Source organism: Solea senegalensis, linkage group LG14 (assembly GCF_019176455.1).
Source record: "Solea senegalensis isolate Sse05_10M linkage group LG14, IFAPA_SoseM_1, whole genome shotgun sequence".
NCBI classification, from domain to species: Eukaryota; Metazoa; Chordata; class Actinopteri; order Pleuronectiformes; family Soleidae; genus Solea; species Solea senegalensis.
The window spans coordinates 12,461,848-12,484,111 of NC_058034.1; the positions used below are offsets into that span (position 1 = coordinate 12,461,848).

The following is a 22,264-nucleotide window of genomic DNA, read 5'->3' on the forward strand; positions in this document are numbered from 1 at the left end:
TAACAAGCTTCTTTGAACCGGTAGGTGGTATTTGATGTGCCGTGAGGAGGATAACATATGTGTATCTGATCTGGCCAGCTGTCTGGATTGCAAATTCACAGACCCCCACTTCACATCTTTAGTCTTTGTAGTCTACTCATCACACACACACACACACACATGAACCTACAGTATGGGTGTGAATGTGTGCATGTAAATGCCAGTGAACAGGAACTTTCTCTCATCAAAACTGTGAATGAATGGCATGACATCACAAACCATTGGAAGCGGAATTGTGATGCACTCACTGTATATACATTCAGCTTGATGCTGTTAAGTGAGTACATTATTCAGATGCATGTTAGAGGACGAAATAGGTGGAGTCGGCATCTAGTGATGAGACGTTTTACTTTGGAGCTTAAACATTACCACTTCGGGATGAACTTAAATCTTTGCTTATTTCAATATTCGAATGTCAAGCTGCAGACACCACCAGGGGTGCGGAGAATACATCGAATCTTAGATGCATCATTCAGAATCAGAATCAGAATCAGCTTTATAGGCCAAGTATGTGAACACATACAAGGAATTAGACTCCGGTTTTATCCAACACACGCTGTACATTAAACGTAAACATCAACATAATTTAACATACATTCAACGTACGAAAAGGCGGAACTCTGACACTTTATGGGGCGCACATACAGCTGTATACATGTTTTTCTTAAATATGTGAATTGTGATTCCAGATGTTACTTCTGTACAATGCAGTTGTAACTTTCCAGTTTACACATTCCATTTAGTTTAATAAATGATAATGGAAATTAAGGAAACTCTTGTTTATAATCAAATCGTGGCTCCTGAATCGTGCTTGAATCGTGAGGCACCTAAAGATTCCCACCTCTAGACACCACATATTCTGATTGGTTTGTTCTGTGTTCTTAACAAAGCGAAACTTTGGTAAAAATCCACCCTGGTCCAAAAATATAAAAGCTGCGACATCCCTAAAATTCTGTCACAGAAGAGGTTTCATCTTCTCTGTAGTAGTCATTCACTACTTATCAAGATCGGGTTGAGAGTAGTCATAGATTTCGTCGACGAGTTTGGTTGCCATAAAATTGAAGTTGCTCTTTCATGGTTGGATCATAAGTCCATTCTCTTTTTTGTGTCACCTCTACACACTGCCTGAAGTTGAATCACAAAGTCAGACAGTTTAAAAGTTTAGCAGAAAGAGAAAAAGAACAAAAATGTTACATCACATTCTCCCTCACTGTCCAGCACTTGATATTTTTCAGCTGCTCCCTGCGTTTGTATTCTGGGCCTTTCTTCACTTTATCTCACTGTCTCCAACTAGTCATTTGGCAACTGTGCAGTCCTTTAATCTTTTCAAAAGACCAATATTATACTTGTCTTCTCTACACCGTCCCGTTTCTCGAGTGTTCCGCCGCTCCCGCACAGATGTGGTTCAACCTCTGTTCACTGATTAACGGCCTCTTTCACTCCAGTGACACGCTTCGTTCTTTTGCTCTTTAGCCGATCACAACAGTGTGGAAGACCATCTATTTGCTGTCCTTTTTCCTCCCACACTCTCACTTTCTCTAAGCCCCCCCCTCTCGCTGGGCTTCTGTCGGTCTCTAATTTGTCTCCCTTTGGCCTCTTTACTTCCACGGTCCGCACTTGTCTTCGGTGAATAACCTGAAGACAAAGTTTTTCCCTGGGCAATTTTGGTGAAAACGTGCCAAGGTTTTTTCAGAATCCTGGGTCAATAAGCAAAGTTCCGTTTAGATAGATAGAAATGGCTAATTTGGGGTTCTGCAGCCTCCATAAAGCAAGGGCCTTACCTACAACATGTATACAGTATAAAAGACTTATTGTAACTGTGACTACACTACTACTACTGCCAGTAAACCTTCTTAAATGTTACTGACTGGACCTTTAAAATACCTTTTCAGTCTAATACTTAGCACTTTTGTCCTCTCGGTAGTGAAGTGCCAGTGTTGTGAAACTTGGTTACCACAACATGTTTTATGCTCTCTGGAGTTCGCTTTGACCTTTGTGTCTGGTTTGCTTTTAAACAGTTTCATCTGTGTTTCTGTGCTTTTCAGGCTGCGGTAGAAGTTGTGGAAGTAACAATCTCAGTAATTGAAGTCCCTGTGAATATGAAACTACATAAAAAGATCATATTGTACAAAGCATATTTCTTAGGTAGCCATGAGCGGTGTCACCGGGGGATGGATTTAGATCGCAGCTCTACTGCGTGCATGTGCAGTGTGTGACGGCTGCTTCTTCTTTTTTTTGAAAATTAAAATGACAAATGATTTAAATGTTCCTTGGTTGGTTCTCAAGTAAATGTGATATATTTATGATGCATGTAACCGATAGAGATGATGAAATTATGGTCATTTTCATGTTGTTGTGAACTGCAAGCGGCTCGCACACAAAAAATAATCTGGGAGAAGTCTGTTCCCGAGGAGCAGCACAGATCATTACTCACCGTTAATCTGATCATCTGGATGTCTAAATAAAAAAAGCAAGACGTCCCACTTTGCACACGTAGTCATTGTGGCCCCAGCTTTAAGAAGAGAGATGTGGATAATGAACGTAAAGTAACAGTGATAGTTGTGGCATCCAACCGAGCCAATATCATGACAGGTTTGGTGTATATTCTGAAATGTTCTCTCCCTCTAGAATTTTCTCAAAAACTGTTCTAACCGTGTCTTTATCAAGCACAGAGTGAATGCACTGAATATGTCATCAGCTCAGTGCAACTGTAAATGATAAGTATATGACCGGAGGTGGGTAGTAACACTCTACATTTACTCTGTTACAAATACTTGAGTAACTTTAAAAATAAATTGTAATTTTAGGAGTATTTTAGAGTATTGCAACATACTTTTACTTTTACTTGTATTTGTAGAAAGAATGATACTTTTACGCCGTTCCATTTGGCAACTAGCGGTCGTTCCTTTTTATTACATGCACGATCAATTTCTCTCCCCGAGAGCCGTCTTCAGCCAACATTTCTATAACGTTACTATCTTAACCAATAAAAAAATAACGTTGGCTATGGCTGACAAAATCTTGCCAATCAAATGCAGCCAATTGAGTCACATGACAAGTGTTGTCATGTGACTCCAGCTGTTAGCCGCTCAGCTATCAGCCGCAGATTTCGGCTCCAAGTGGACTTAAAACACACCAGCGGCTCATTTTTTACTGTGTCCATCACCGAGGCTCTGGTCTCCGGGTTTTGGTCACGTGTCTCCGGTATCTGTTGTATACTTCGGACGCTGGGTTTCAGCTGTCAGCTGAGCGGCTAACGAATACTTGCACAGTGCCGATGTATCTGAATTGGATAATCCTAATTTATTATACTTTTAGTTAAAGGGTGACGTATTTAATTTCCCAAAGAATTAATGTATTATTGTTTTAGTTCAAGGGTTATTTATGGTATTTGAGTTTTATATTACGTTGTATCTCTTTTGTACCATTTTCTGTTGCTCTGAATATTTCAAAAATAAATCCGGAGAAACTCAGTACTTTTTTACTCTTACTCGAGTCATCATTTTCATGAGTACTTTTACTTCTAGTTGAGTAATTATTATCTTAAAGTAACAGTACTTTTACTTGGGTACATTTTTTGGCTACTCTACCTACCTCTGAATATGACAAGTCCAAGACAACAATGCTCTTTGTGTGGTTCTGTCTGGACAGAGCAGTGGATTCCACCCACTGTGAGGCTGAATGATGAGGGTGCAGGTGGCAATTCTCAAGGTCATTGACTCAAGTGTTCAGATTCATGGCCTTGTCTACAGTGAGATGCCCTATCCTAGTCGTGAACACATTTTAGTAAACAAGACTTCCTCTGTAGTGAGTCTGATCAAAAATCACAAGTCCCCAGGTCGGGAAGTTTATAGAACCAGGGGAGTCATCGACCGCAAGTCTTAATTTGTGGATGGTGAGTTCAAATGATTTCAAATCAGTAGTAATCATTGCAAGAAAGCAATACATCGAACACATTGTTGATAAGACACTCCTCAGGAATGATACCCACTAAATGATTGTCAGTTTCTGCAGTTTTATTTTTAAGGCCAGGCTAATAAGCAGTCTCAGTACTTTCTTCAGCAGTACGATGAAAAAAGCAATTAGGCGGTTATTTGATTCATCATTCTGGCCAAAGAGAATGCAGATTGACAGCAGCACAGTGCATCTTTTAATTTACAGTTAAGTGCCGACGATGAGAAGAATACGTACAGCCGGGTGAAATTCTGTGCCTGCATTGTAACTTCGCTCGGGTGAAGGCGATAAGGTTGATGAGAAGTGCAAATTGTGCTGAGAAGGCGCTCGGCTTTGCACGTCTTTGCATAAGAAGCAGAAGTTTTGCCATTAACAACCACACATGTGACAAATGCTCCCCGTGCATTCGCTCGTCCTTTATTCAGAACCCGAATTGTTGGCGTTGAACTGCGAAGACGGATACTTTTAATGAGACCTAATGTTTTTATTTAACTAACAATAACAAGGCAATTAGTTTTATCTCATTGTCGTAACCTATAGGCTGCGTTCAGTTTGCAGAATTTGTGAAGAGTAGCAAAAGACATCAGTCTTGCTAATTGCTTTTAGGAAAACACATTTGTTGTAATATTTGTGCTCTGTTGACTTTATATTAACAGCCATGTTAAATGAACAAAAAAAAAGTTCTGAAAGTTTGTGTGAATTGCCCCAGTAGGCTGTAAATACTCCTGGCTATAATACAGCAAAATCCTATTTTTTTGCATTGTTCAATGTTGCATATCAAATTAAAAATATCCATTATTTTACTCTTACTCAAAATAACTAAACACGCCAGATCAAAAATAGCACCTTTTGTTTTGTCTTTTTGTTTCACGTGGAACTTAAGATCAACATGCATCAAAATCTAAGAGAGAAAGGTGGTAAATGTTTATTCCACCACCATTTTTCAGGTTTGTTAACATTTTTCAGAGCAAATCAACATGCGGGGACGGCAGTGAACAGATCCTCATTAGAGGTGACACTAGTGATTATTGTGCTGCTCGTGTGTATGTGTGTAATGGAGTGTGTAAATTGACTGACTTGGAAAGAGGCATTGACCTTCTCCTGTTCGCTGGTCAAACAGTAGCATCTCAAATCATGTTATCAGGACTTAGCGGAGGTGTGGTGTGTGTGTGTGTGTACATGTGTGGATGGGGTAGACGCGATGTGAACATCAGTAGGTCGTCTTCGTCACGTATTGATCGTGGTTGCACCCAGCGCATGACATCAGTTGAATGTCAGCGGGCGATGTCGTCTGACTCCGCCCACACGGTCACCACACATCGACAGCACGCGCTCATTTACGACACATTTAAACCGAGGCACGTCCTCAGTAAGTTGCAAGTGAATTGGTGGGTAAAGTATAAGGATGTGTCACAGGATCACAGGATACCTCACAATATGATATATGATATGTCCAATGATATCACGATACGACAATTCTGTGATCATCTCTATATATCGCTAGACAATCGTATACTACTATATCTGTCTAACTGAAGAAAACAAAACGTCCGTGAAAAGTTAAAAGTGCAGGATTTCTCTATTATATATAGTGCATCAAGTCTATGTATTGAGCGTGGATGGTGCATCTCTTAGCGTAGCTCTCTCCGCCATTATACAGTTGCAAACCCCCTCTTCTTCAGCCAGGTAACTTTCACCTAAGTTTCACTTGAGCGGCGCCACCACAAGGAGACATGAAGTAGTGACGTCGGCGAGTGAAACTGGCAGGGAATGTTTACCTTAGAGTGCCTTCATTTGTTAAAATATCGATATTTGCATTGGCGTATCAAATATGGTATTGCACATGGAAGGACGACCATACAGTATATCACCAAACCTATAATGACCCACCCCTATTAGTGGTGATTCTACACTAGGGCTCAAATCTTTTTGTGCTCAACCTGAAGCTCTTTGGGTCTACGTAACATAAATATGAATCACTGTCTATATCCAGAGGTAGAGTAGACTGTAGAATTATGTTGTGCTTTCTTACTCTATGAAGAATGATGTGTGTGTGTGTGTGTGTGTGTGTGTGAGAGAATGGTATGTGTGTGTAGAGGCAGGGTGTTTGTCTCCTGCACAATCACTCTCACACATCATAAGGCCGGTTCGCGCTGCTGTTCCATATGGAGGACACTCGTATATGAGACGTGGTTGTGCATCAGAATGTAAATGTATGCGGCGGTTTGTTGCATCAGCAGCTCTTGAGAGGCAAAGGAAGTTTTATTTTATGCATTCATTTTATTGTAGGTGGTGTCACTGTCCACATACTTAACAATATATAATCCATATCTCTCTCCATAAACAAGTATTACATTATGTAATCACTTTTTTCAAAAATGTTGTACTGTGTATCCATGTGAGAGTAAAATGGCCTTGCTTTAAAAATGAATTAGCATTCATTCAGTATTTAAGAGCCAAAGTGAAATGCTCATAAATGTAATGCTTGGTTTTAAAGGTGGATATTAGTAGCTTAGCATATATTGCTTTATTGAAAAAAAAAAACATTCCCACTTGTAGGGTGGTGCTTCATTTTAAGTCTTATTAAATAACATTGCATAATACAAAAATGCCTGCTGTTGGTTTTGTAACACATTCTGTCTTAAAATTCCTTTAGACTATGACTTTGGCCTGCATTATAAGTGGAGGAGCCAAGGTGAATTGCATTGTTTAAGAGATAAAAGGAAATGTGACGGAAGGAAAAAGACACTTCTGAGTGAAGATGACTCGTGAATGAATATTTTATGAATGTTCAGCAAAAGCCTGTGTTTGTCGATGTTCAGCTTTAGCGTTATTGTGTGTTTTCTCACCGCTGGTGTGCTTGTGCGCTGTGTGGCTACAGCTGGCTGCGTTATCAGGCTGTCAGCAGAGATGTAGGGAAAGATGGGGGGAAAAAAGGTCCGGTGGACAGGCTGAGATGGGATTTATGCTAACATGGTGGAAGGAAGGAAGGAAGAGGATTTATTTGACCCTGTGTGAAGACTGATGTCATTACACTAGACCCCACCTTTACAGCCTCTGCTTGACTTTCATGTCCATACCCCTATTTTCTGTTCTCTCCCTTTTTTCTATTTACCTGTGTCTCGGGCCCTGACTGTTCTTTGATCCCCATGGACCCCCATTTGTATTTAATCTGTAGCTAAACCTTTTTCAATACCATCTATTGTCTTTTTTACTCAGAATTCATAATCTGCATTGTTGAGAGTATGGATATGTGTTAAAACAAATGTATATATATCTTCCATAACCAAATTGCATTTGATTAGGTTGACACAGTGAGTAATGGACTTTTTTGTTATGGTTTAGAAATACATCATTAAAACTGACTGATTTTGGTTTGTGGACAAAACAAGATCATCATTTCCAGGTTCAACGAATCAAGAAAATAATCGACAGAGTAATCGTTTATAAAAATAATCGTTAGTTGCAGCCCTAGTGAGTAGTTTTATTGTTTTTATTGGTTAATTGCTAACCCCTCTTTCCAGTCTTTATGCTAAGCTAAGCTAACCTGCTACTGCTCTTCAACCCCATACTTGCTCAGATAGAAATAAAGAAAGAGTTCTAAACAATAGTCTATATAAACAGATAGAGTCTGTGTTTGACTGATGGACTCACAGGTGACTGGCGTATAACGAGCTCCAGCGAGTCAGGTGTGACTGATTTACTGCGGTGTCTTTGTGCAGTGCTGTAGCCTAGCGCCCTGCTAACCTACATGTTCAGCTGGCTTGAACTAAGGGTCAGTGAAGTGGTGTAAAACCAGGCTCACATGGAGGAAATGGAACAGTGGCCGTTACTCTCCACACAGAGAAAAGAACACACACACACACACACACACACACACTTCGTATTGCAATTTGTCAGCCTCCCTCGCTGTATATTTCATCACGGCGTGGCAAAGGCATTGCTAACACGCCAAGCGAGTGCTTTCTCTTGTTCAGTGGCTCTCGCTGTCAGGGAGACGGATTTTTTGCCTTTCCCCATGACAGACTCAAGTGTTTCAATTTTCCCCTTGAAGAAAGCAACTGCCAAAAAAAAAAAAAAAAACCTTTGGAGTCCGTAGGAAATCAGAACACAGTCGCACAGAGCCACAGCACAGTTCTGCAAAGTGCAAAGACTTTGTTGGAAAAACAGCAAAACCTCTGAGCCAGCGGCTTTAAGAGCTGCGACATAGGAACATAATATTCAAAACACCCTCAGAGAAATTGGGTCTCTTCCAGCTGTCATTAAAGTGTTAAGCAATTACGTGTAAAAGCAGACACTGATGCATCCGCTTGTGCGCTCTCCTGCTTTCAGTCCTTTACCAGGTGGATTCTTAGATAGTACAGAAGTACTGGCCCATGTCACTCAGTGTAATATATTGCTAGCCCTAACCCTCATAAACCCTCATAACCCGCATAAACACGCATAAACCCACATAAACCCGTATAAACCCTCATAACCCGCGTTAAATCATGAAGAAAATTCAAATTCTCATTTAAAAAATAGTTGTTCTCTATGCTGGGTGTTTGTCATGTTACATAGATTTTGCAACTCGAGGTGGCAAAGGAATCAGTTTAATTTGAGAAAGTTAAACAATGGGATTTTCTGCCAGCACTAAACCCAAACAGTAGCAAATTAACTCTCTCTCTCTCTTTTCAAACACTTTTCTATTTTACAGCCCTGATCTGCTTAGTCAACCTCAAAGAGCGCGCGCACCAACAGAAACTGCTTAACACCTTTCATCTCATCATGTCTCCTGTTACATGTTGCACTTGAACGCACCACCAAGATGACATTAGAGTATTGAAAGTTAAATTAAAGTTGGGTTCAATTAAAGTGGTGCTTGGGAATTACTGTCAAATAAAACTTTAATTGGCTGCAGGGGTTATTGTTTGCCTGTGTTGGCACTCCCTGTTCCAGAGATCACTTGTTGGTTGCTTTGGATAGATAGTGTTGGTTTAGTTTAATCACTCCTTTTCTCCAAGAAAACTGAACACCAGTTTAATATCGGTTGTGACAGTCTGTCTTTAATTTTCCTTGATACTCAATGTTGGACATGTCCTTTGTCTCCACAGCAAAGAAGACATGTGCGACCACGGACTTTGCCTGTAAGAATGGACAGTGTGTTCCCGCTAGGTGGCGCTGCGATGGAGAGCCGGAGTGCGCAGACGGCTCGGACGAGGCTGATGCAATCTGCAGTAAGTAGTCGTCTAGGCAAAAGTCCACGCCACACATGTAGAAGAAACGGTGTCCTAATAGCAAACATGCAGACAGAGACAAGGTCATGAACACAGCCAGGTAGGTCAAGACACAGACACACATTCGATGTGTCTCAAATATGTTCACAGCTACATACTAGTGTAGTGTGTGTGCAGGGCGTTTCTCAAGGACATGCAGTCAGTGGAAACAGTAGCCACTTTTGGAAGGTCTTTGTGACATCTCTTCCTCTGGAAAAAATTAATTTGGTGTCATCTTTCCCATGCTAATGTCCCTTCAATGTCACTCACCTTAATTACTGCCTGTTTCAACGGGTTTGCCAATAAACATGTATATATGTTATAATGTTGGAATTTCAGATGAAATGTGGAGTGGACAAGGTGTCGGCTACAAATAAGTAAAGACATTGCATCACTCTCTGTTTTCCACTATGCAAGTCATGAATGACACAGCAGATTTACTATAAAGCACACATTCAGCTGTCATGCCGTTGCTAAAAATCACTATTGAATGTGATCTTTTCTTTGAATGCACTCGTGTAACTGTAAAAAAAACTGTCTCAAAGACGGTGAATATACTGTAACTTTGTTGCACTCTGGTTTTACAAGGTTGGCAGCAGATTGTTTGTATATAATTATGGAAAATGGATGATCGCTCACTGTGATTGTGTTGGCAGCTCTACAGCATGTCAGGGTTTTCTCAGTCTTACCAGAAAAATGGGCTGAGGTGGTATGAAAGGAGCTTGAGGTGAGGCAATGAAGTTCATACAGAACGCTTTTGTTCATAGTGGAGCTGTAGTGTCAAGAAAAGATGAGAGGGTAGACTGCAGAACGTTGTTGTGCGACTACAGAGATCTTCACATACCGGAGAGGATGTCATTGTTCTTCATTTGCGTAGTGAGCTTGCACAATGTACAATCTAGCTGCTTTGACCACCAGGGCTGCTGTAGAGAAATGACAGCTGTGTCAGCTGTAGCCTCTACAAAGCAAGGTCCAAAGCAGAACGCCAATTTTCACGTCGGCTGTCACGCGCGAAGAATTCACGTTTGACATGTTGACGCAGTGACCAATCAGCGTTGAGGTTCTCCGGATAATGTCACACACTTGCTGGCAGTCGGACTCTGATGTTGCACAAAAATGCATTGATCCCGCGGCGCACATTACACAAATGGTGTGACGGAAATTCGAGATTGTTGTGAACGCAGCACAATAATTAAGTTCCAAAGAAGGAAGAGTTGCATGAAACAACAGGATGTGCTCAAAAGAGTTCACTGTGTATGATTTGGGGGTATCTATAATCACTAGATGTTTTCTCATTGTACGATGAACTGAAGTCAAGAATCTTTGTTTCTGTGATCTTCAACCACATTGTTTCAGTACAGTAGCCTATGAAGGACAAACAGTCACTGTGACATCTTCTTCACACAGCCAAACACCTGCCCTAAAACCATAGACGGCATGTTTAAGTGCTGTTGTCGGTGTGAACAGGGCATAAAGGGGACATATTATGCAAAATCAACTTTTTAACCATTTCAATACTTATATTTGGGACTCTGGAGGCCCTACCAGTCGCCAAAGTGTGGAAAAAGAATACTCAGTCATGTTTCCCTTAGTGTAAGTATAGGCGATAAAACACGCAATGTTGAATTCCCTGCACTTATGACGGCAGCATGCGCATTTCACCACGAATGTTACCGCCTTAACAGTAAGTTTACCTCGAGAGCTCCACCTTAACTCCACCTTGTCCCTGTAAAATGCCAGAGTGCAGGCGAAGGAAGAGCGGTATTATGTCAAGTGTGCTGTTGGTGGCTGCACAGTGGAGCACAGTGTTTTACACAAACTTCCAGCCTCAGAGGATTTTATATATGAAGCTAATGTGCCGGATGAAGTCAGCAAATGTGTGTTTGTGTGTTCGCACTTCGCATCAGACTGCGGCCAGTGATCGCCGTATTTAGTCAGTGAACGTATACGAACACACACATTGTTAAGAAAAGGTCACATAGAGCTCATAACTGACCATTCTGACACGTCCTAATTAAAAATATTTGTTCGGTACGTCCTCCATGACCGGAGCACAGACTCAGTCTGATACAGTCACATACAGCAGCAGTTTATGCAGCTCGCCGCTGGCGATCAGCAGTGCTGTCCCTAAGTGTTTTTAACTGATTTACAGTTCGGCACTTTTCGGCTCCATCCTTATGTAGGACGTCTCTTCCGGTGACGGCACTCTCGCTGTTTTCTGCGCACGCTGCCATGTTGATATTGTCAGAGAACTAGTGGAGGGAGGGGGAGAGAAATGGAGCTGAGCGAGTGAGCGCTGTAAAGAGGACAAATCAGAAACCCCCTGGAAGAAGTGGGTGTGTGTTTGCCTGTGTCTCATTTACATATAAAGGGACCATGCACAAAACCGAGCGTTCTGAAAGGGGCGGGTTTTGGCAGGGTTATTGAACTGCTATGATGGTTCATCCTTATGGTATTTTGACCAAAGCATGTCACTGACATGTTCATTAGGACACCAGGAAACTATTTTAACTTGGGGAAATAGGGTATAATATGACTCCTTTAACAAATTGGATTCTCATACTGACCAGGCTGACAGAGTTCTGAAGTGCTCTCATCAGTAATCAGCATTTTTATACGACACTTTGTAAAACATCATGAGCTGGGTATCCAAGTGTGTGCACTTGTGAAAGTGGCGGAGAAGAAAGCAGAATACAGATACACAAATATTGAGTGGCGTGAGTCGCATGGATTGACTGACATTGTAATCTCACATATACAGAGCTTCCCCACGGAGATCACATCAGTCACAGAACACAAAACTTTGAATATGGCTCTACTCTAAAGCACATGCTCCTGTTTCGCAATTTGCGTTAATATGAGTTTCAAAGACGTGATCAAAGAGCCCTTTGAAGTTTCTTCAAGTAATAAGTGTGATTGGGGATAGGACAAGGACATGTGTGGAGGAGTGTGTGTGTGTGTGTGTGTGTGCCAGGGCTGAGTGTGGTGGTGGTTTGACTGTGTTAGTGTTATTATAACGCTAGAGTCGATGCTTGTATTTAGTATTCATCGCAAGGTGAATCTGTAAGTCATTTCATCAGATTAGTGGACTTGGTTAAGTCTCATTATATTTAATCAAGGTCAGATGCTGCGAGAGCTTCGCTAACTTTCTCAGCTATATTGATCCTCAGCGTTGTGCGTGTGTGTGTGCATGTAGCAGAAGGTGCTTGTATAACTTTAACCTTGACAATGAGATAAAATTGGGTTTATTTATAAACATAATTGAAGTCCAGTTGTCAGGGGTTACATGTTGTTGTACAGACTGAGCCAGTTTCAAGGTTGGCTCCAGGAGAAAAATCTATTGTGTGCATTCTTTGCCAGTCGGAAGTTTGTGTCTTCCTGATTCTAATGAAATCGGTTAAAGTTCATTAGACAGATGAATAGAGGTGTCATCTTTGAGGACCGCTCTTTAGAATTGGAGGTAGCGTCGTGCTGTGTGCGGTACATGTCCATCTTGATGTTGCCTCTGTTCTCCTTGGCCAAGTACATTCATATAAATCCCTCTAACTTAACTCTTTGCAGACTCCAGGCTCTTCTTCACTACCCTCCAAAACCTTGACAACAAAAATCATGTCAGGCATGTTAGAAACTTTGGTAACTTGTTGCTGGGAAAACTGGCTGGCACACTGTGGAACATGTCAGCCCATCATCTCGTATAGATGCAGTGAAATTCAATAAGTCTTCATATGGAGGCCTCTGCTACCTCGCCTGTTTCTCTGTCTTCCTGCTACCACCTTATCCCTTCAATTGGATCACACCTCCATTTTGGTTTTATTCTTTCCTCTTTTCCAGTTAATATCACACTGGGTTTCATCATTTTGTCTTCATCTGTTCCACATCCTCTTCTCTGTCTGCCCTGCTGTATGGTCTCCTGTTTCTGATTTGAGTAAAGTTAAAGTAACACCTTTGATTACATTGATTTTCCTGGGAGGGGATCGATGGGCTGATCCTCGAGACCTCTGCTCGACTGCTGATTAACTATGGACCTCCAATGGCGCTGCTGAAACCGCACACATGTGTGCGCGCGCACACACACACACACACACACGCTCGGGCTCTTCAGGAGCTGTCTGTAATTACAAGTCTGAAAATGAATCTGGGCCTTGAGGGATTTGTGGACAAAATGCTTGATCAGATGAGTGGTCGTTGATGCATGACAGAGTGTATATGTCTGCACACAGTGTTCTGCACCAAACTCAAGTGCAGACATCTTCCCTTAGTAGTAGTTACGGCTGGAAAATGAGTCACATAGGAAGCATTAAAAATCTTTGGCCCCATTCAGACCTGGTAATAACATCTGTCCTGAGCGATCGCTCAACAAGTGGACAGTATATTCTGCATCCTCGATGCATCTCCTGTGACCGCATACCATCAGATCTGGCTACAATACACACTATACTGTATGATACTGTGTGTGTGTGTCAGCATGAGTGGCTCAGGAGGAGCTGTGTGCATCTGTGCTACTCGCGCTGCTGTAACGTGAAATAAGTGTGGCAGCCTGTGGCCAAGGGGAAAGGGAACTTGACTTGTAACCGGAGGGTCGCCGGTTCAAATCCCCACCCGGCCAAAAGGGCTGGGGTACCCCTGAGCAAGGTACCCAACCCCCAATGCTCCCCGGGCGCCACTCAGTGTGGCAGCCCACTGCTCCTACTTGTAGGATGGGTCAAAATGCAGAGGAATACTTTCCCTAAGGGGATTAATAAAAAAAAACTAACTTTAAAGATTTTAGCCATTAGAAACAGAACTCCTGTTGTGATCAGTATTACGAATGTGCTGTTGGCAAACAAATAAATGAACGTACGGGCACTGATTTATGTAAAAAAAACTATCAATGCACTGGGAAACTGCAGTGCGTCAGAGCACGTCAGCTCGGGAACAGAGCTATTGTGTAAGAATATACTGAATATCCACGGGGGGGAGACTTTTTCTAAGGAGTTAATGGTCCCAATCACTAGTTTTGGAATTTACAATAGACAATTAAGTCATTTTTTTGTAAATGATATCAATATTAAGGACAGATAGGATTCCAGTGTGATTAAAGGCTTGTATTGTCTAAAAGGTGCCTGGTTGCAGGTGAAGTCTGTGAATTGTCAATTGTAAACCTCAATATGGCGCCAGTCAGAACACAAATCCAGAGGCTTCAAAATGGGTGTTCAGATTCTTATGGGTGACGTCATAACCGGCTGCCGCTTGGATACAACTTAATAAAAACTGATGTGTTTTATACTTTTTACTGATGTAATTAGATTTTTGTTTCCAGGTTACCAAACACAACCATTGACTTCTTCACTTTCTTTTGCAAGTGGTTATTGTAGCACCACTGTGAAGGAAATAAAACATTATTCTGTTACTAAAAAATCTGAAGACTCATGGCCAGCAGTGACCATGAAATAAGTCTTTAAAAAAAGCCAGCTGTTGCTGTATAGCCTGCTGCCCTTTGGTGACAAATAAATATGGAACGTGAACTTCTACCTCTCTGCCCCTGCTGTCATCACTTCACTTCCACCTGCTCCTGCGCAGTGATGCCCTTGTTTGTGTGGGACAGTAGTCAGGTCAGCATATTACTGCATGGAAGCCGTAGGTTTTCTAACTTCATTATTTTGGAATATGAACGGAAAGGAGCCAGTCAGTTGTATTTTCAGACGGCTTCAATTTCATGCTTGAGGCAGCTGCAGCACAGAGTGTAATTTCCCAGGTGGCCTCTCTCTCTCTCTCTCTCTCTCTCTCTCTCTCTCTCTCACTCTCCCTCCCTCTCTCTCTGTGACCCCAGTTGCAGAAGACAGAGAAGTAACTAACATGCACACTTAGTGTTTGCACACAGATGTTCACACTAACAGGAAAAAGAGAGCGATGTTCTCATACGAGTAGTGGGTTTGGTTGTCTGCTTGAGTGTTTGTGTGTGTGTGCTTGTATTTGTTTCGGCCTCATGGAGACCAAAACCTGGTCCTAATGAGGCTGAGCTTTAGGGCTAAAAAATTAAATTGGGGTTAGGTTAGGGTTAGGGTGAGGCATTAACTGGTTATGGTTAAGATTTGGGATGCTGCTTTGCTTAGTCTGTCTAAATGACTGGAAGTCAATGCATTGTTGTGCAAACCTGTGTGTGTGTGTGTGTTTGCATGTGAAATAATTGCAGATACAATACAATGTCACTTAAAAAGACGCCCCAGCTACTAAAAGGTCATCTCCCTCTCCTGCTCTGTGTGCGTTCCCCTCCCTTCTCATATTGTTAGCCCATCATCTCAGGCTTCTCATGTCCATGTTTCTGCCTCGCTCACTGATTCTTATGGCATCTTATTATTCACACTTGTCTTTACCGTGATTTATGCGAGTAATAAGCTAAAGTGCATTGATTCCTTCAGGAGGATACAGAGCATCCTAACGCAACACCAAATAACATGGAAATTCCCCTAACAATAAAATTCACAGCATTAGCTGCCACGCGCTCATCATTATGCATTAATAACATCCCTTAAGCTTAGGCTATAGGGAACCTAGAGTGAAATACACGATTCATGAGAAAGTTTAAAAGCATTAAAAAGCATTTATTGATCAGAGTGTGTAAACGGTCGTTAGGGAGAACCAACTTCCATAAATTACGCAGAGAAAATCTCACAGAGCTTCAGTCATACTGTTCATTGAATGAGCCAGTTCCAGGCACATATTTTTATTTTAAAAGTTAGAATTAGATTTCCCCATGTTTCCAGGAACGTTACATTTGAATTTGTAGTGGGATCATGAGAGCATGAGAACACGTTCACTTCTTGAAGTTGGAATCGTATGATATCAGAGAAACAGAGAAACACAACAGGTGTTGCGGCTTTGAAGGTGAAACAGCGACAGCTCTCCTGCTTCCTTGTTTACTCTGAGCGGTACATGGCAATCAGAGAAAACCACCCACGCAGCAACAGCCACCGTGTGATTATTTTGTCAATTCCATTCTTCCCTTCAATTAGGGACCCCCAGTGTTTGAGTGGTTATAATTAATCAGTAGTCAATAGCTGATGGGATTGCATTTGCTGTTTGTAAAGACCTGTGCATTATAACCAGTAAATCATCTCTCTGTGGCACTAATCTTCACTTCTATATATGCATTTATAAGCTCACTCTTATGAGTTTCTCCTCTTACTTTATGTCTTATAAGGAAATCCTCTGGGACAACAGATGTACGTCCAAAAGTAGTAGTCTCCCGCAGTCAGGGAGTGAAACGGATCCACTAATGAAGGCTATGGTCAGGATGTACTATTACTGTATATCTAATAGTATCAGTTGCACCTAACTTTGACAAAACTGTGAGGTTTACTTTCAGACTCCTCCATAGGTCAGCTTTTCAAATACAGAGACAAATAATATTAACTAAAGTTGGAAAGGCAAAGTGATTAAAGTAATGCTCTTATCTCCATGACAAACACACTGAAATCATTCTGGTTCAGCATAAATTAAAGGAGCTGCTGGAGGCAGCAGATTAGAGCTTATTTTGCATTCGGTAAACGTGAAAATGCCGATCTATACAGATATTACTTGTAATTCAAATAGAGAGTTGTTGTCTGGAAAAGTTGAGTTCTACAGTTTTTATATTTTGACGGACTGAATCGATTCACTGTTGTTAAACCCACATTCCTTTCCTGTGACACCTCGCGATATGATATGCGATAAATGGCCCACGATACCAATAATATCACAATACAACGATTCTGTGATCATAAATATATCGCAAGACAATCATATAGCGATACATCACGATATCTGTCTACCTGAAGTTAAAAGTGTAGTATTTCTCTGTTTATTTCTCTGTTTACTCTATATATAGAGAACAAAGTGCATGAAGTCTATGTATAGAACGTGAATGGGGCATATCTTAGCGTAGCTTTCTCCGACATTATCCCGCTGTAAACGTCTTTTTCGGGCAGACAAAGTTCCCCTCATTCATTTGAGCAGCGCCAAATGACATAGAGTTGTGACAGTTGGCCAGTGAAACTGGCAGGGACGGTTTGCTGTAGAGCACCTTAATTTGTTCATTAAAATATCGATATTTGCCCTGGCGTATCGATTATCGTATTGCACGAGGAAGGACGGTGATATAGGCCTAGCACCAAATCGATATTTTGACCCGGCCCTATTCAAGATAATGCATACAGCCAGTATTTGTCTCACAGAAGCCTCCATCATTCTACTACCCATCTTCATCTTCATCTTCACACCCCTACTTTTCAGCAGTCAGGTCCAGCTCTTCAATATGAACACACTTCAAATGAGGAGAGGGGTGGGAGCAGAATGTTTTTTATGATGCCTTCCATCCAAAATCCCGTCTCAGTGCTGTCCAGGAAGTGTTCATTGTTAGCTGCGAGGACTTTTATCGTGAGTCTTTGCCTTTTCAAATCGGGTCCAAACACATGAATGCCCCACTCCAGGGCCACAATAATTGAAGAGCAGTGTTCCAGTGAAAACCACTAATCAACACTAACCTTAATTTAAAATGTAATCTGATATTAACCACATACGCCTTTTTTGCAAATTGGATTTCACATTTGAAGGACAAGGGCGGTGGATTTTGGCAAGTTGACAGCATCGATAATGCAGGTCGTTCTTGGCCTCAAACTCCCCGCTTGGACTGATTTGCATTCATCGCAGATGGGTCAGGTGACCTTAAAAAGACAACACAGAAAGAAGAAGTCTGCGTTGTTGTTCTTTTCACATCATATATTCAGATTTGGACTATCACCTTGGCCAATCATTTCTAAACTCCACTCATTTCCCCACCGCATCAGATCATACTTTATCAAAATCAAATTATATTACTGCATCATAGCAGAGGTGACCCAAGAAACATACAAACACATTTAAATAAATGAATACTCTTTTTATTCAGTCAAGAATGTTTCGTCAGTGATATGCCATGAGGTAGATGAATAAAGACATTTAATGATGACTTAAAAGTGAGTTGTATTGCTCGAACAATCAAGACATTCAGTTTACAGTGACCCATGACAATGTGAATGACAGGTGAAGTGAATGAAAGAGTGTCAACTTGCTTTCAAAATGTCTACCCTGTACAGAGATGCCGCACAGTCCTCCTCAATAAGCCTTTGAAAATGGGCCCGCTACATAGAACAAGGTTAATGAGCGTCACCATGACGATATGACCCACCCCCCCATGCAACTGATCAACTCATTAGACTTGCAAAATCCTTACAAGCCAAATAATTGGCCGATCCATACTTCTCTCGTCTCATATGAATCATTGATGCATATGAGCGCTCTGTGATGAGCTTTAGGCCTTGTGTCATTTGTCTATTCCAGTCTCTTCCTGTCCTTCCTCTCTCAGAGGTTACAATTATACTGCCTGTGAGGAATGCTTTTGCAATTTCCGGGAAAGAGACCGACCCACAACTATAACGAGATTTCCTTTTATTTGAATTAAATTAGCAGAATAAACTCTCGGTCTCGGTGGTGTAGAAAGCAAACCCAGCCCACAAATGGATGACAGTGAAACCGTGGGGGAGAGTTCTTGTGCATAAATCTTTGATGTTTTTATTTGTGCTCTTGATGTTGTTGAGTTGGTCTCAGTCAGATGTGAATGAGCAGGTGCTCAAATGAGCATTGTATGTCTGTTGCGTGAAACCCCAGTTTCATTAAGTGTTCCTTGGGGTGTCTACCTTTAATTGTCTCGGTCTCAATTTGTCCTCTCATTGACATTTTCCGTTCTGTGACCAATAGGTGACCACCTGCAACTCAATCCATTTTCCTTTTCCCGCTTTCCCCCGATACAATGCTGTCTCTGTCTCGCAATGTCGATATATCTTCCTTCTATATCATCTTCTTTGAGCTGATGTCAGTGAAACCAAGTAAATCAACGTAACCGAGGCATATTATTGTCTGGTTTATATTAAACTCAGACATAAAATTACTAAAAATGTGTGATTATTTTGTTAGAAAACTTATTGGATGATGTGCTACATGGGTGCGTATGGCCCACACGCGAGCGTTTGACCTGTTTTTACTACACAGAGTCGCCAAGTGATAAAAGTTTAGTGTTCTCAAGTAGGCACTTAGCAACTTTATGGAACTACCTCATGGCTGGAATTTGACTTTAATTATCCCATTTTACACACAATCAGCTGTTATGGACTCCCTGTTAGTTTAGAATTTATTGATAAATGTTCTTTTTTTTTTATTCTGTGTTACTCATATAAATTATTACATGCAATATATTGTCACATTCGTTATTCTAAAATGAAGATTCATGAATTAATTATTTCCTGCTTATCCTTGATGGAGGGTGAAGCTGGAGCCAATTGGATCCGACATTATGTGAAAAATTGGGTGGAACCTGGACGGGCCGTCAGCCGATCACACGGACAACCATTAACATATGTCACACCGGAAAAAGAAAGTGTCTGTGCATAGTTTAGCGGAACTATTAATGGCCTCGTGTATTTTGCTTTGCTCTGGATAACACGAGGAGCAAATCAATAATCTACGCGGAGCGAAGTCATTTTTCACTCACGTAATGTGAGACATGATTCTCAGGTGTTTGCATAAAAAGCAAAGTACTTCATCAATCAGCGCTCTGCTCTCTGTGCAGGGGAATTTGACGTGCCTTTGAGCATTCTGAATTCATCCAACTGGAATCCTCAGCGAGGAGATACGGGGTACATCATCCATAAGCTCTGTCCCTCCTCATTTGTCATGTGCCGTATTATCACATGTGCTCCTCCCATTTGCCTTTGTTTTGACATTGTGTCCCACGGTGACGGACTGTGACTTCAGCATGACTTATATCACCTCATGACCTCAAATACACACCTCCGTAATAAATAAATTATCTTAGCATTAGCCTGTGTGACTGTGATCCCTCTGAATCAATCACCTGGGATGCTAGTTTAGAAGCGAGACAGGCAGCTGTAGAGTGGACACGGTGCCAAGTGACAATCCTCCAATATCCTCCCTCTTTGTGAAGGGAAATTAAGAAGGTAGTTAATCAAAAGTTCATTAGCATACAAGGAGTCCACCTCTACACCCCACTCATAATACACATTTAAGCAGACCACGCAAAGCAAATAACAAGAAGTCTGTACCTCTACTGGTTGTTGTCTTTAAATTATGAAGCTGCATCTCTCCTTACTGTATGTTGAAAACAATACATTACAGTATGAAAACTCATTTGGAACACCAAATTAGTTTTCTGACCCAAAAACTAACAATGTTAGAAAGAAAATTGCCTTAAAACACAGTCCAGTAGTTTCAGTACTGAGAAGTACACATGTCAAATCGTGTCAGCGACAGGATTGGTAACAGTCTTTTCTTCTGCACTTCGTTTCCTCATATTTAGAAACTCTAAATAAGGTGCCGTTGCATTTCTGTGTGTTTTGCGGGACAAAGACATTTCAACGATGTAGCGAACCAAAGGGAGTAGTGTAGAGGCAGGTGCAGGTGCAGTTCCTTGTGAGTGAACATGGAAAACACTGAGGGTTTTTTATATCATTAAAGAATTTGAGGAGGAGTTATGCTAAATGAATTTGGTGCATCAAGTGCCATCATTTTAGATATGCCTAGACATTCCCGAGCACAACACTGGAGAGAAACTTTCAGTCTTTCCAGTCCTTACTTATTTAAACATAATTCATGTCTCCAAAAATACCTGACCTGGATCCCATTCAATTTCATCTTGTGTTGGCTTCCTTTTTACATTACAACACAACCCTCTTTTAATGCAATATGCATAAGATTCTGAGGTTGCTCAACGAGTGTCGTTTTAGCAACAGTGGTGCAGAATTTAGCTGTAAGTTTTCCCTGTTTTTTAGGTTGTTAAATGATGTATTCATGCATCATCAACCACTATAAGAACCCTGCTATATGAGTGTCTATTTTCTTCCCTGTTCTCCAGAACTAGAATTCCATAAACGTGAGGTTAAAACACAGGTTATCCCCTGCCACTTTACTCAGTTAAGTCGCACATGCTTACAGGCAAATTACTGCTAACTCAGGCCCGCTGTGAAATAACAATATGTTTAGTCAGTGGAATGAATCTGCCACTGCATGTGTTTTACAGAGATGGATGGAGGTTGAGGGTTAAGGTCTGACCTTGTAATTCGTCCAATTTGCTTTATATTGATAAACTCTGGATGTATTCACTGACCGCACAATTTTTGTTGACCCCTTTTTACACAATCTGATTATCCATGAGCCCACCTGGGGGCTTCCTTAACCAGCCACCATCTTTCCCCCCACTCTCCACCAAGCGGCTCATGAAGTAGTGGAGCTTGACAACATTGCATCAGTTCCTTGGCTGTTATTTGCTGTGGGCCTTGGCAGTATGCAAGCTAGCTGGCTGCTAATACCCCAGTGTTTGTCTCTGTGCCACGGGAGTTTTATAGCCCATGAAACATTCATTCACTACAAAAGTGTAGAGACTTGTGAATTCATTTAATGTCTTTGTCTGGCGGCAGAGAAAAAGAATTTATACCCATATGTGATGCCATAGGTCTTTGTGAGAACATTTGGGTGCACAATTGTGTTTTATTTCACCTGTCTGCCTTGATCTTAAAAGTAAATATCACACAAAATACACATCATCTTCATCTGTCTGTTTGTCTTACTTAAATGTTTATGAAAAGTTGCAACTTTAGCGTACTTTTCTACAGTAGGAGCCCAATATTGCACTTGGCTCAGAATATGACAGTCGTCAGCAATATCTGTGCCCAGAGCTTACTGTCAATAAGTCCATCAATGCTCCTCAGCGCCAGCTCTGCTGCTGGAAACACATGTCAGCAATACTCCTGACTCCTTTTTACAAGTCTGGCAAAACTTTGGCTGCAACATGCACATTTGGATGGAAACAAGTTAAACTCCACCCCTGGCAGGTTGTACTCAATTCCCTTGTGATAAAAGTGTCTGCTAAATGACGTGTAATGTATTGTAGCTGGCTGATTTTGATAGTTGAATATTTTTGTCAAACACATCCAAAAGCAAATTGGAAA

General features: G+C 41.3%; 1 protein-coding gene across 4 annotated transcripts in view; it reads left to right on the top strand.

Annotated features, from left to right (window-relative positions):
• Positions 1 to 22,264, top strand: part of lrp8 (low density lipoprotein receptor-related protein 8, apolipoprotein e receptor) — a 158,365-nt gene that overhangs the window by 72,411 nt on the left and 63,690 nt on the right. For all 4 annotated transcript variants that reach the window (XM_044044077.1, XM_044044078.1, XM_044044075.1 and 1 more), the window contains exon 3: positions 9,087 to 9,209. In XM_044044077.1, the coding sequence (XP_043900012.1) occupies positions 9,087 to 9,209 (123 nt within the window). The remainder of the gene's footprint in view (positions 1 to 9,086; positions 9,210 to 22,264) is intronic.